Source organism: Diospyros lotus, chromosome 2 (genome assembly GCF_014633365.1).
Source record: "Diospyros lotus cultivar Yz01 chromosome 2, ASM1463336v1, whole genome shotgun sequence".
Taxonomy (NCBI): Eukaryota; Viridiplantae; Streptophyta; class Magnoliopsida; order Ericales; family Ebenaceae; genus Diospyros; species Diospyros lotus.
In genome coordinates, this window is record NC_068339.1 from 11,170,018 (window position 1) to 11,186,011 (window position 15,994).

At 30.9% G+C, this 15,994-nt stretch overlaps 1 protein-coding gene across 4 annotated transcripts in view; it reads left to right on the forward strand.

The window, feature by feature from the left end:
- Nucleotides 1-2,273, forward strand: part of LOC127794885 (proteasome subunit alpha type-4) — a 66,833-nt gene extending 64,560 nt beyond the window's left edge. For all 4 annotated transcript variants that reach the window (XM_052326164.1, XM_052326163.1, XM_052326162.1 and 1 more), the window contains one exon: nucleotides 1,329-2,273. In XM_052326164.1, the coding sequence (XP_052182124.1) occupies nucleotides 1,329-2,078 (750 nt within the window). In that variant the 3' untranslated portion in view covers nucleotides 2,079-2,273. The remainder of the gene's footprint in view (nucleotides 1-1,328) is intronic.
- Nucleotides 2,274-15,994: the final 13,721 nt, after the last annotated feature.

Consider the following 15,994-nt stretch of genomic DNA (forward strand, 5'->3'; position numbering starts at 1 on the left):
AGCCCTATTAAAAGGGTAATTTCATTGATTGCGTTTGGCCTGGTTGCTGTCCTTCGTGGTTGACTATCATTACTTCCAGCATCACGATCATCATTTAGGCCTTCATGGTTGTTTAAATTCTCATCGTCTCCTTCCTGTTGATCGACTGTTGTTGCCCCCTTCCACGTTTCTAAACTAGCAACTTGATTAGAGAGGTTATGAATATATCGGGCAATAGACTGCAACAAATCATCTCTTTCATGATTAGTGAGCCTGCCTTGGTACTCTATTCTGCTTCTCATTGCCATTTAAATGAGGAACTTCTCTCAAATGTAGAACAGTTTGGCTCTGATACCAAAACTGATGCAGACCAGAGGAAAATTAGTAAAAGGTTGGATGTGTGGGAGGAGTCCTCCTTAGAAAGAAACCTGAAGACTCTAGACAACTAATCCGAGAGAATAGAAGTTGATATCAAAAGATATTAGACCGAAATATTCTTCAAAGCTGCTCCAAAATAGAGAGGGAAACCCCTATTTATAGACCCCTCTAGGTTCTAGGACATATTGGACTCTTAACAGACTAAATAAATGACACATTTGACTGACTTTTGAATTGCTCTTAATTACTCAGACCCTTAATTACAGAAATCAACTTTCCAAGACTCCTTAACTGACTTATTTGCCCCAGAATCCTCCATGGACTCAATTAAAGGCTAGGTTGGAAGACTAACTTGCTACAAACATCTAAACTCCTTAATTAAAAAAAAATACTAATCATTATTCTCCATCAAAGGGACTCCCCTGTCTCATTTCCATCCAAGATATACTTGCAAGCTCTAACCATCTGTGTGAAAGATATACCCAGGAAACTATACTACATAATCTTTTATTCAGTTCATTCTCATGGAAAGTGATACAACAGTAAGGAACTCATGAAGACTTCATTGCAGAAATTTCTTTTTTGACTCATAACTGAAGTACAGGGGACTAAAGGTATGGTCAATAAACATAAGATACTAATGCTTTACGTTACAACATTTGGTCCCTGAAGATTTATTTACAACTCATAACTAAAACATAAAACTGATTTAACTATAATCATTTTAACATTATAATGCGATAAGCTTCCAGTGTGTGTCAGAGCCCCAGTGGATAACAGTTTTCTTTATATCAAATCGAAAGAATGATAGTTCTAACAAGTTGGATCATTAAGTGATTATTCTTCCCATCCTCCATTTCTTGCTTTCTTTGGTATTGATTTAGCACATGGAAACCTGTATCTACTACAATACAAGTCAGTAGCCATCTTTCTCTTGATTAATCTATGAATATTCCTTTGTCGTATATTAGATGTCTCGGAGGTACGACAGCCGTACAACGATCTTCTCTCCAGAAGGTCGTCTATACCAGGTTGAGTATGCTATGGAAGCCATTGGAAATGCTGGGACTGCTATTGGCATACTGTCAAAAGATGGGGTTGTACTAGTTGGGGAAAAGAAAGTCACTTCTAAACTCCTACAGACTTCCACATCTACTGAGAAGATGTACAAGATTGATGACCATGTTGCATGTGCTGTGGCTGGAATCATGTCTGATGCCAACATTCTTATCAACACAGCCAGGGTCCAAGCACAGCGTTATACTTTTGCGTATCAGGAGCCAATGCCAGTTGAACAGCTAGTGCAATCTCTTTGCGACACCAAGCAAGGATACACGCAGTTTGGTGGGCTTCGTCCATTTGGTGTTTCATTTCTGTTTGCAGGCTGGGATAAGAACTATGGCTTCCAGCTTTACATGAGTGACCCTAGTGGAAATTATGGTGGTTGGAAGGCTGCAGCTATCGGTGCAAACAACCAGGCTGCACAGTCGATGCTTAAGCAGGATTACAAGGATGATATCACAAGAGAAGAGGCAGTACAGCTAGCTCTCAAGGTGCTTAGTAAGACTATGGACAGCACAAGCCTTACGTCTGATAAACTTGAGCTGGCTGAGGTATTCCTCTCTTCTGGGAAAGTGAAATACCAGGTGAGCTCGCCAGAGTCCCTCAGTAAGTTGCTGTTGAGCTTCGGGTTGACCCAACCTGCGGCTGAGACCAGCTAAATTGATGTATGTGAAGTCGGACCTAGTTCCTGCACTATTTTGAGTTTTAACTGCCCTTTGTCAAGTTGTGTACTCTTTGTTTGGCTTATTTTTTCTCTTAAACAGAATGATGGTTTCATGTGCTACAATTGCCTTTCGTGTTGGGAAGCAGAAACTTTATTGCCAAATGTCTTGAAGCGATTAAAGCCGGCTTAATATTTGTTGTTCTAGACAAGTGTTATTTTGATGGTCCTTTAATAATATAAATAAATATTAAAATTATTTTAAATTTACTTTCTTTGCCTTTTGAAATATAAATCACTAATTAAATTGAGGCCAAATGGACTAACATATCTTGAATTTTGGATCAATTTTTAGTTTTATCCTATTTTGATTTTTACTTTAATTTAATTATTAAATTTTTACTTTTGTTTTAATTTTATCTTCGATCAGGAAATGTGTCCCAATTTATGTGGCGACTAATATGTCAAATAATGGATATATTTACAAAAGTAGTGCTATCTTTGGCTGGTCTTCAATGAGCATGGCTAAAAAGATGTCGTTTGGCCTCTGCATAAAATCCCCCCCCTCCCGACTTATGGTTTGCGATGAGAGGATGACGATGACAACAACAGCGATAAGAGTAGCATGGCGAGGAAGGGACGATGACGACAACATCAAACGAACCAATATGCGATTCAAGCAAGAGAGAAAAGTTAGATTGGCTGAGTGATTATTTGGTGTGCGACCTAGAGAAAGAGGAGAAGCTTCATACCTGAGACAGAGAGAAGTCGGCGTCGATTCTAAAACTGTCGAACCAGTCTTGTTGTCAATTCTGTCACTGTCGAACTAGTCATACCCTGCGCATCACCTTCTCTATCATTGTTGAACCTTCTTTGTCACCGTTGAACCCTGTTTGTCACTGTTAACCCCGCATTCGATTCCTGTGCTGCTCAATCGTCATCGTCGTCCTTTTATCTTCAAAAACCTTAAGTCGCAAAAGAGAGGGATTTTTATGCACAGGAAAAACGATATTGTTTTGGCCGTGCTCATTGAAGACTAGCCCAAAAACGACGCCATTTTTGCTGATTTGTCTGTTATTTGACACATCAGTCGTCATGTAAGATGTGGCATATATTTGCTGGATTGAGAATAAAATTAAAACAAAAGTGAAAGTTTAATTATTAAATTAAAAATTAATCAAAAGTTCAAGGTATATTAGTTTATTTGGCCTTAAATTTATGTATTTAAGTTTAAAAAACAAATCTTTTGCAATTGACAATCTATATATATATATTATAACAAAACAGCCGTCAAAATTTTTCCTACCCATTTCCAATTATTATTTTGATATTTTATTGTATTTTTTAATTTTTTTTGCTTACCTGAAATGGAATTTTTATAAGTCATTAATTAAGTCTAAATTTGTGAAAAACGTGTAGTTCTTGAAACACGTAAATGGTTTTTTTTATGGTTGAATAGTATTTGGAGAATGTGTAAGCATGTTGGTATATGAAGAGACAAGATTTAATCCATATTATTAATTTTTAAATATTAACATAAAATCTTAATTGAAATAAATTACAAAAAAATAAGACTTTTTAAATCGGGAGAAATCTTGAGATATTAGATAATATAGCCGAATATCGACTGTCAAGTAAATTTTATATTTTATTTTTATTTTATATATAGTTTAATTAATTTAAATTTATATTTTTATAATTTTAAATGTTATAATTTTATTTTTTAACTTTATATTTTTATTGCTTTCTTAAAAATGTGATATGTCTTAAATGTGATAATTGATTGCTAAAGAGAATATGTAAAGTCATGTAAGGATAATTAATTTTAAAATTTTGATTATTATTATTTATATAATTAATTGATTATTTAAATTATCTTTATTTTATATATAGTTTAATTATTTTAAATTTATTTTTTTATATTTTTAAATGTTATAATTTTATTTTTTAACTTTATTTTTATTTGTTGCTTTCTTAAAAATGTGACATGTTTTAAATGTGGTAATTGATTGTTAGGAGAAATATGTAAAGTCATGTATGTATAATTAATTTTGAAAATTTGATTATTATCATTTATATAATTAATTAATTATTTAAATTATCTTTATTTTATGTAATTTAATTAATTTAAATTTATTTTCTTATAATTTTAAATATTATAATTTTATATATAACTTAAATATTATAATTTTATTTTTTAACTTTATTTTTTTTGTTGCTTTCTTAAAAATTTGATATGTCTTAAATGTGGTAATTTATTGTCAGAAGAAATATGTAAAGTCATATATGGATAATCAATTTTAAAAATTTGATTATTATCATTTATATAATTAATTAATTATTTAAATTATTCTTATTTTATATATAGTTTAATTATTTTAAATTTCTTTTTTTATATTTTTAAATGTTATAATTTTATATATAACTTAAATGTTATAATTTTATTTTTTAACTTTATTTTTATTTGTTGTTTTCTTAAAAATGTGACATGTTTTAAATGTGGTAATTGATTAGTAGGAGAAATATGTAAAGTCATGTATGTATAATTAATTTTGAAAATTTGATTATTATAATTTATATAATTAATTAATTATTTAAATTATCTTTATTTTATATAGTTTAATTAATTTAAATTTATTTTCTTATAATTTTAAATGTTATAATTTTATATATAACTTAAATATTATTATTTTATTTTTAACTTTATTTTTTTTGTTGCTTTCTTAAAAATTTGATTAGTTTTAAATGTGGTAATTGATTGTCAGGAGAAATATATAAAGTCATATATGGATAATTAATTTTAAAAATTTGATTATTATCATTTATATAATTAATTGATTATTTAAATTATTCTTATTTTATATATAGTTTAATTAATTTAAATTTATTTTTTTTATATTTTTAAATATTATAATTTTATATATAATTTAAATATTATAATTTTACTTTTTAACTTTATTTTTTTATTACTTTCTTAAAATTTGATCTATATTAAATCTGGTAATTGATTGTCAGGAGAAACATATAAAGTCATGGATAATCAATTTTGAAAATTTGATTATTACCATTTATATAATTAATTGATTATTTAAATTATCTTTATTTTATATATAGTTTAATTAATTTAAATTTATTTTCTTATAATTTTAAATATAACTTAAATGTTATAATTTTATTTTTTAACTTTTTTTTTTACTTCTTTAAAAATTTGACCTATCTTAAATGTGGTAATTAATTATTAGGAGAAATATATAAAGTCAGATAATCAATTTTGAAATTTTGATTATTATTATTTATATAATTAATTGATTATTTAAATTATCTTTATTTTACATACAATTTAATTAATTTAAATTTATTTTTTTATAATTTTAAATGTCATAATTTTATTTTTCAACTTAATTGATTATTGTCATTTATTTAATTCTCCTTTTTCTCATTGGTCTACTCCGAAGATGTGCTATATGTTGTACTTGGGAAATTAAATACAAATTAAATTTATGTTTTGAAAATTATGTTAAGTAAGATTTGGATTGTGTGGCAAAGCGTGAGAAAAAAAGGGAAACTTAATAGTGACATGTGAATTGATAAATTGAAGAATTTGAAGGAAGAAAAATTAATAAATGAAAACAAATATCTCTCTCTTCTTCCTTTTCATTCCCGTTCAACATTTCCATTTCCTTTGTTCTCTTTTCTCAATTCTTCTTCTTAAATTTTCTCTTCTTCTATACTTTTATTTAGTAAATTTTAACCGTATTTTTTTTATCCAATTTGGTCTTTTGGTGTAACATAACACTACTATTTTGTCAAGTGAGTGATATGAATGCAATTAGGAAAAATTAAGTCTTGAAAGTTCGTGTGGTACGCACATATGAGACAAATACACGTGAAAATTAAAAAAAAAAAAACGTCTACCCTTGAATGCATATTTTAGAATGAAGAGGTTGGTTATCATTTATTCTTTTCTTTTTTTCCTGTTATCGTGTAATTTTTGTATTTTTTTACACATTGCTTATTGTATTACATGTTAATTTAAAATTATTTTTTACATGATTTCGGGATAGAGTTATGTGTTTTTTATTGTTCGTCTACCCTTGAATGTATATAAGGAAATCTTTCAAAATTTGTAATCTTTTTGTTGTATTCTCATGATTGTAACATGATTATTTTATTTATTTTTTACTTCTTTATTGTGATTTTCATTTATTGTAACTACTAAATTATACAACTTTCGCTTTAACGATTTTTTTTTTTTTTTACGATATTCATGCATCGGATGGGTGATCCACTAGTATAGATGAAAAGATGTAGAAATGTATGAGGTGAATAAATAAAAAATGTGAAAAGTTCACAGTCATGTCTTGCAAATTGAGAAGTTGATTTATTTTTGCTTGTTTTCCTTAATACTCAAATTAGTGTGGATTTGGATTCTTTACATGAATTTTTTAGCTGTTCAAAGAATCAACAACAACAACATATTCCGTCTTTATCTCACTATGTGGGGTCGGCTACATGAATTCTAGAATTTCATGTATTTATATCTTTTGTCATATTTTCATTTAAGTCCATATACTTCATATTAAACTTTAGTGTCTCTCTCAAAATCTTCTTGGGTCTGCCTCTACTTTTTTTTTTTTTTTTGACTAATTGTTCCATTTCATCAACCATTCTCACAGAAGCGTCTCTTGTTCTCATTCTCACATGATCAAACCATCTTAGTCTAGTTTCTCTCATCTTCTCCTCGATTGACACTACTCTTACCTTATTACGAATAACTTCATTTCTAATTTTATCTTTTCTTGTATGGCCGCACATCCATCTTAACATCCTCATCTTCGCTACGCTCGTCTTTTGTTCATACTAGTATTTGACTGCTCAACATTCTGAGCCATACAACAAGATTGGTCTTATAGTTGTCCTTTAGAATTTTTTTTTCAATTTTAATGGGATTTTACCATCACATAACACCCTCGATGCATTTCTCTATTTTAGCCAACCTGCCTTAATTCTATGTGTGACATTTGATATTTTACTCTTGAGTAATAAAATGGTTTTGATAATGACTATATGAAAATCAATATATGAAAATCAATCTATGTGGATTATATGAATGAGAAAATGAATTTTTAGTATATAAGTCTTAAAGCAAGATATGAAATCCTATAGAGAAAATATTGAGTATGGCTTGTTGAGAGAGATTTGTTTCAAAATATACTTTTGATAATCTCAACTTGCTTTCAAAATAATCAAAATGAGCTTTCAAAAGAATCAAATGAGGATTTGATAAATTTTCAATCTTTTCAAAAGGATAGTCGACTATGTTTTTCATTTTGTTGACTATGCCTGAAAATAGTCGACTATTCTGTTTGATCTGTCGACTATTCAAGGCATCTGTCGACTATTTTAGCATCTGTCGACTATCGAGTAAGGATAGTCGACTATGCCTTTTGGTCTATCGACTATTTTTGTTCATAAGTTTCAAAATTTTCTTCACATTTTTGCATATGTCGACTATTGGAATGTGTCTGTCGACTGTTTCTTGCTTTACATGTAAAAATAGTCAACTAATCATTTTCTCTGTCGACTATTGTGTTTCACAGAATTTTATAACGGCTAGTTTTTCAACTCTAACGGTCACAAAAACGGCTAGTTTCTTCTTCAATCTTTATGGATGCTTATATATACAACTCATGGATGATCAAGGAGAGGCTAATGGACGGAAACGAGATGATCTAGCAATTGCAAACAATTTTATTCGAGCTTACAGTGTTTGGGCTTTCATTGTTTTATTTTTCTCTCCAAGGCTTTGCTGTTCTATCATTGTAAATCCATTCAATTAAGCCTTGTTTAATCTTGAGAGACATTGTAACTAAGAGATTCATCTCTTAGATTCTCTCATTTTCTATATTTCTAAATTTTTCCTAGCTTTGTGCTAGAAGACTTGCTCGTTGAAGCAAGTGGCTGTTTTTCCTAGCTAGGTGCTAGAGGGCTTGCTTGTATGAGCAAGAGGTTGTATTTCCTAGTCTTGGACTAGAGGACCTACTTGGTTTAAGTAGGGGGTTTTAGTGGATGGTTTGAAAAATCCTTAGTGAGGAGCTAAGGTAGTGGATTAGGCTTAGTTAAGCTGAACCACTATAAATCCTTGTGTTTTCTTATGCTTGTGTACTTTGATATATTTATCATTGCTAGCATTTTATTATCCTCACTTGCATTGAATTTTTACTTTCAATCAAAAGGATTTCAAAGTTTTTAAATCAAGTTTTTAAAATAATCAATTCACCCTCCTCTTGGTGTGTGCCATAGAACCTACTATTCTAACAACATTCTCGTGAATTTCTCTATCTTTTTGAATCATTGATCCCAAATATCGAAAATGGTCTTTTCTCTGTAAAATTTGATCTTTCAATTTCACTTTTGCATTCTTACTAAATTTACATTCTATATATTCTGTTTTCTTTCTATTTGATTTAAATCTCTTAGATTCTAAATTGTTTCTCCATAACTCAAACTTAGTGTTTACTCATTCTTTTGTTTCATCCACCAACACTATGTCGTCTGCAAATAGCATACACCATGGCACATCTGTCTGAATATCTTTAGTGAGTTCATCCACTACTAGAGCAAATAAATATGGACTTAGTGCAGAACTGTGATGCAGTCCTATTATAATTTTAAACTGTTCAGTATCCCCACCGCATGTTTTGACCCTTGTCTTTGCACTGTGATACATATCTTTAAGGGCTTGTATATAGGCTATTAGGACTCATTTCTTCTCTAAAACCTCCATAATATTTCTCTAGGGACCCTATCATAAATCTTTTCTAGATCTATAAACACTATATGTAGGTCATTCTGATGATCCCAGTACCTTTCCATTAAACGCCTCAATAGGTATATAGTTTCCATTGTTGACCTACTAGGTATGAAATCAAATTGATTTTTTGAGACCTCTATTTCTTTTCTAAGCCTCTTCTCTATTATTCTCTCCTAAAGTTTCATGGTATGACTCATTAATTTAATTCATCTGTAATTTTCACAGTTTTAAACATCTCATTTGTTCTTGTATATAGGAACCAAAGTACCATTCCTCCACTCATCTGACATCTTTTTTGATTTAAGGATCGCATTAAATAATTTAGTTAGCCAGGAAATGCCATCTTCTCCCATGCATTTTCATGCTTCTATTGGTATATTATCTAGTCTCACCGCCTTATGATATTTCATCATTTTTAATGCTTGCCTTATTTCATTTGAACTTATGCGTCGATAAAATGTATAGTTCACGTTCCCTTCGGAGTTATTAAGATGTCCAAACCTAACTCTTGTGTCACCACCATCATTGAATAGTTTTGTGAAATACTCTTTCCATCTCTCCTTAATCTCTCCCTCATTCACTAATACATTTTGATTTTCATCTTTTATGCATTTCACTTGATTTAAATCCCTTGTATTTCTTTCTCTTGCTTTAGCTAATTTATATATATATATCTCTTTCTTTATCTTTTGTATCAAGTCATTTATATAGATTCTCATATGCTTTTGACATTACTTTACTAACAGCTTTTTTTGCTGTCTTTTTTGCTTCTTTATACTTTTTTTGATTTTCTTCATTGTTGCACTGATATACAACCTTATAACAAGTTTTCTTATTTTTAATTTTCAATTGTACCTCTTTATTCTATCACTAAGACTCTTTAAGGTTAGGGGTTCTACCATTTGTCTCTCCAAGGACTACTTTTGCCATGCTTCTCAAGGCGTTAGCCATTTCTCTCTACATTTCGTTTGTCTGTCATTCTCCATTCCATTCCCTTCTATCCCTTAATTTTTCTTTGAAGATTAGTTGTTTCTCCCCTTTTAAATCCCGCCACCTGATTCTTGGATTTTGTTTTATGTGATTTTTTCTCTTCTAATTTCTTACTTGAGCGTCAAGTACTAGAAGTCTATGTTGAGTAGTCAAACACTCTCGGTATCACCTTACAATTCCTATAACATAATCGATCCTCTTGTCTCATGAGGAAGTAATCTATTTGGATGTTTGATGTGATATTTTTATATGTGATTAAGTATTCGTCCCCTTTTTTGAACCTAGTATTGGTTATGATGAGTCCACATGTCATAGTAAAATTTAGAATAGATTTACCTTCATTATTAATTTTCTCGAATTCATACCCTCCATGTACCTCTTTATAGCCATTTCTGTCTCTACCCATGTGCCCATTTAAGTCCCCTCCTATAATCATTTTCTCTGCTCTTGGTATTATTTGTATGAGTCCCTCTAAATCATCTCAAATTTTTTTTTCTTTCTCTTCACCTAATCTCATTTGTGGTGCATATGTACTAAAGATATTCATAGTCATTCTTCTTAGATTAACTTTCACCATAATAATTCTATCCCCTATTCTCTTTACATCCACTACCTCATCTACTAAACTTTTATCCATAATAATCCATACTCCATTTTTCGCTCAATTATTTCCTGTGTACCATATTTTATATCCAGTTTCTGATAAAGTTTTTATTTTTTTCCCTACCCATCTCGTCTTTTGAAGGCACATAATATTAATCTTTCTCCTAATCATCACATCTATCACTTCTATAGCTTTGCCTGTTAATGTTCCTATGTTCCAAGACCCAATCCCTAATCTATGATTTTGTTTTTGGCCTTGACTTTGAATTTGATTTTGGACTATCTTCTTTACCCACATCAGTCCAATTAAATGCGGGGACTCTTGCTCATTTGTCATTACATCCGGTCGCCGATACAACGACCATAGCTTAGTTGACACTACACGCAGACAGTATAGCGTGTCGCTCTGAAGGGTTACACCCACGTTCCAACGATTTTTCATAATTTGTCTAGAGTTCATGTTTTGAATTCGACTAAGTTTTACGTTGGCTGTCGGCTACTTAACACAGCCCTCCTTCGTTATCCAGGTTTGAGACCGACAGTGGATAACATCCCTAGGCAGAGTTTTGTTGTTCAAAGAATCATTTTATTAAATTGTCCTATTAAAATAACGTTACTTCTTACTTTTTTTTTTTTCGTTGCGTTACTAGTTTTTATCGTACTATTTATTGTCTAATATTAGAAAATAATTCGTGAATTTGATGAGTTGAGGGACCTCCTTGTCTAAATGACACTTTATTATTTATTGTCTATCACTAAAAAATGATCAATGGATTTGAAAGGTTGAAGAGCCTTCTTGTCTAAATGACACTTTATTATTCATTATTTAACATTAAAAAATAATCCGTGAAATTGAAAAGTTAGAAAACTTTCTCGTCCAAATGGAATAATAAAATAAATAAAGTATAAATTCAAACAAAAAATTTTCATCAAATAAAATTAGTAATTTTGCATATTAAAAAATAAAAAATAAATAAATTTTAAATAATTAATAATTTTGTGGCTCTTCTTTTTTGGGGCCCTATGCCTATGTCTTGCGCCGGCACTGGAAGCCATAACTGCTTAAAATGACGCACTTGTATGTACTGTGGTTTTAAGATTTTTTTCTCCTCAAAAGTTGGTTGATTTTTCATGTTCTAATTCTAGGCATTATAAGATTTGGATGACATTAATGGATTGATTATCTAAGCAAACGCCATTAATCCTTCCCACTCCTTGCTGTGTGGTTAAGTTTAGGATGACCAGTTTGATGTTATCCATGAATTGACGATGTCTCAAATTGCATGTTGGTGTTGTAATATCTATTTCTAGGATGCAAATTTGTATTTTATCCTCTCACATTGGATATACGTAGGAAATATGGAGTGTGTGAAGTGTGAAATGGTAGCCCACAACTGGTAAGGTCAGGTGGGCATGGCATTGGCATGCATGCCCATAATCTGTAGGCTCCCCTCACACCCTCTTCCCAAATAATGTCACCTATAAAAAAATATATATATTGTAATACATATGGGTTCCTGAATTTTTAAGGAATACAGCTTTTAATACTTTAATTAAAATTTTAACATGTTCTCTCATTCAATTATTTTCTTCATTATTTTAAATTCTTTTCTTTTTTCTTTATTTAGTTAACGCACCATCATGAACACCCCTCACTGTTCGGCCCTACAATTTCAGCAGCAGAGGTAAATCAGAGAATCCAGCAGACAGATATCAACCTCTAACACAATCGCAAACGTGAGAGCGGCAAGAATTTTTCATTTTTTAGGGTTGCTCCTTGCCTACTAAACTATCTCTTGGCCAGGGCTCGAACACGGAACTTGAGGGCCCAAAGAAAAACACCCCAGTACATTCTTCCTTTGCCAATTAATCTACGCCTCAAGGGCCTTTAAATTCTCTTCTTATACTTATAATGTGTGTAATTCACGTTTTGATAAATACTAATGGTAAGGATTTAAAGGTGATGAAAAAAAAAAGTTAGAAAGAAAATGTATCAAAATTTTAGTTAAAGAATTAAATGTAATATTTTTAAATAGTTTAGGGATCCCTTTACGTATTAAGTCAATTTTAGACGATGTGTATTGAATTTTTTTTAAAAAGAATCTAAACTTTCAAACCTATGACTCTAGTTATCACTGTCTTTCCATTTGCCATCGCCACCCCTCCAAACTTGTCATTAGATTCTACCTTGTTTTTCTCCAAGAACTCCTGACCAATATCAACTATCCATTGTCCTTGCCACAACTAAAACTTTAAATCTCACCAAGAAGTTAGCAATTTCTTTTTCTTTCTTTTTTTTTTTTTTCATTTTCAGCTTCTCTCTCTAATATTCAAATACCAAAATCACTGCATTCACCACCACTTATCCTAGGTTGACCACCACCACCACCACTACCACCACAACTAGCCATTCTATATCAAACAACCAAAACCTCAGCAACTACTACCATAACGTGTCATTCTATCTCAAACAACCACCACTACTATTGCAATCAATTACTCCATCTCAAACAACCAAAGTCTTCACAACCACCACCATAACCAGTCGTTCCATCTTAAACAATCACCACCACCATTGCAACTCATTGTTCCATCTCAAACAACAAAAACCAGAGCAACCACCACCACAACCAGTTGCTCTCTCTCTTTGAGCAGCCATAATGTGATCAAGTGCAGTGGATAAGTTAAGATCCCTAAGTCAAGATCTTAATTCAATTTTTGTTCTTTTTTTTTTCTTACTTCTAATGTTTTTTATGAGATTTGGTTCTTTTTTCTTTTTAGATTATAGTTCTTATGCTTGTCGAGGTTGTTGCCGTTGATGAATGAGGTTTAGTTTCTGTTATCTCTTTGTTTGAGTCTCAAGAAAATTAAGCAAAATATGTAATTTTGAATTTATGTAATTTTTCTTTAATTTTTGTTGTAATTTACTATTTAATTACAATTGTGTTGTATCTAGAATTTATTTAGTTTTTCATTTTCTAATAAGTGGGTTTTGGTGTGAAAGAGTGACAGCCAAGCCCGGCCTTGAATCGAGGCGATCAGTGAGATCGACTTGGGCCCATTATTCAAGGGGCCTAAAATATTTTTAGTAAATATTATATTATATTATTATAATTATTAATTAATTTAATATTTTTTTTTAAAAAAAATCCTGAACGCCCAACAATGCTAGGCGGACTTCAACTCCGCTGAAGGCTAGCGGAGTTGAAGTTTGCTTAGACTAAGAATTTATTTTTATATTGTAAAAGAATTTATTTTTACTTCAGCTATTCAGCATGTAGAGAAATTTTTTTTTTTTTGGTTGGATGAAAAAAATTTATTTTACTGGATAAAAAAGAACTTATTGAATTGTTATAAGTATTCATCTTGTTTATATATTGTAACCTTTTATTCTAAATTTTAATATATTAAAATTTGAATCGATACAATTTATTTGATTTGAATGTTAAATTTTTAGTTAATTTGGACATGTTAGATCTTGGTTGAAAAATAAGAGTGAGTTCATTATTAAGTTTAAATATATATATATATGAGGGCCTCAATTTTACTTTTGGTCGGGCCCTAAAAACTTTAAGACCGGCATCAGTGACGGTGGAGTTTTTGATGGGTGATTTTTAGGTGTATAAAAGTAATTGACGGTGACAATGGTAGAGGGAGGTTTAAGTGATTGGGTGATAATGGTGGCTGAAGTGATTGGGTAGATTCTGCTTTGGTGATGGTCAGTGCTAGCAGCAACAGTGGGGGCAAATAATGGGTTTGTGCTATAAGATGATTTTTTTTTTCTTTTTTTTTAGAGAAAGAGAGAGAGAGAGAGAGGGGGGGGGGGAGAGGAGTGGTTGTGATTGTGATGGTGATGGTGGCGAGAAAAAGAAAAGAAAGATGAATATGGTGGTGGTGTAGGGCCTAGACTAAGATGGAGAAGAAAGAAGAAAGGGAAGACAGAAAGAATAGTGTTGTGGTGAATAGTTAAAGAGAGACGAGTAGTTGTGACGGGGTTGGTGACTATCACAAAAGAAAAAAGAAAAAAAAAAAAGAGATGATAATGACGGTAGTGGTGTATGACCAAGAAAAAAAAAAGAAAATATAGGAGAGAGAAGGGGTTAGAAATTTGAGAAATTTAGAGTTTTTATTTTTTATTTTTATTGTTATTATAAGTACGATGTGTAAAGATTTAATTTGATATATATAAATTAATCTAACGTATTAAAAATATTTAATTTTACTTATCGTTGTTAATTAAATCGTTAACTTTTAGTTAATCAAAAGACTTAAAAAAAAAAGAAAAGAATACATCAAAATTTTAATTAAAAAATTAAAATAATATATACTTTTTAATATTCAATGAAATCCTTACGTATTAAATCATTTTTGAATTGGAACATATGGTAATCCCGTCCCACAGTTTTAGCGAAGGTGGGGCGGCCCGCACGGCAGGGCATACTGAAAAGACGGGGGCTGGCAATACGTAAGATAATTTTGACAAGTAGCATTAAGTATTAGCGGAAATATTGGACTAGAGCGAGCGGACATGTTGACAAGAACAATTGGGCCTCCCTGGTCTGGGACCACCCTGCCCTGCCTACCTCTACTTCTACTTCTACTTGGAAGGGATGATTAATTAGATATATATAAAATAAACAAAGACCTCCGTCTACTTGACATGATTTTAAATATATAAAATGAAGACCAACAAAGAGTGGGTATTCTAATAACAAGCTTAAGATAATGGATCTAGAAAACAAAAAAATTAATTAAAAAAATGTTAAATATAAAATCAAATATTTTATGATGACTTTAAAACATCCGCCTAATCAACTATAAGTCCTGTGATGATACTAACGTTACAAAAATTTTGTATTCTTCCAATAATTATTTTCTCTTGAGAAAGCGAAAGCGAAAGCGAAAGAGAAAGCAATTGAGCTCAATTTTGGAGACCCAGCCAGGAGTCAATGCACGAGCTTACGCATGAGGTTCATACGTCAATAATCATGCATTGCATGAGTGACAGTGACCACCATTCCATTCCAGTATTTTCTTTTGTCTTTGTTTCCAAACAAACACGTTCTTGTGTTTAACCAACTAATATTACCAAAATATTTTACTTTTAGCAACGGCTACTTCTGGCTGTCGGCGAGCAGAAAATAAAATTATTTTTTGCTAGCGATTAACATTTAAAATTAGGAACATCCACTTAGTAAATAAATAATATTAACTACACAAAACATTACATTTTAGCTAATGCCATTTTTGATAATTTTATTGTTAGAAGCATTTCTTTTCTTTTCTTTTCTTTTCTTTTCAATCAAGCACAGTCATTCATTTACATATTGAAAGAGATGTCATCGTCCTCATTGTGCATTCCAAGTCCAACTTTGAAATTACAAAAGGAGGACCCGTGGAATATTATTAATCCAAAAAAAGTCTGCAAAGTTGCGTACACACAATCAAGAGATTTTTAGTGTTTGTTAATTAAAATATAAATAAAAAAAAAGTAAGATATAAATGTG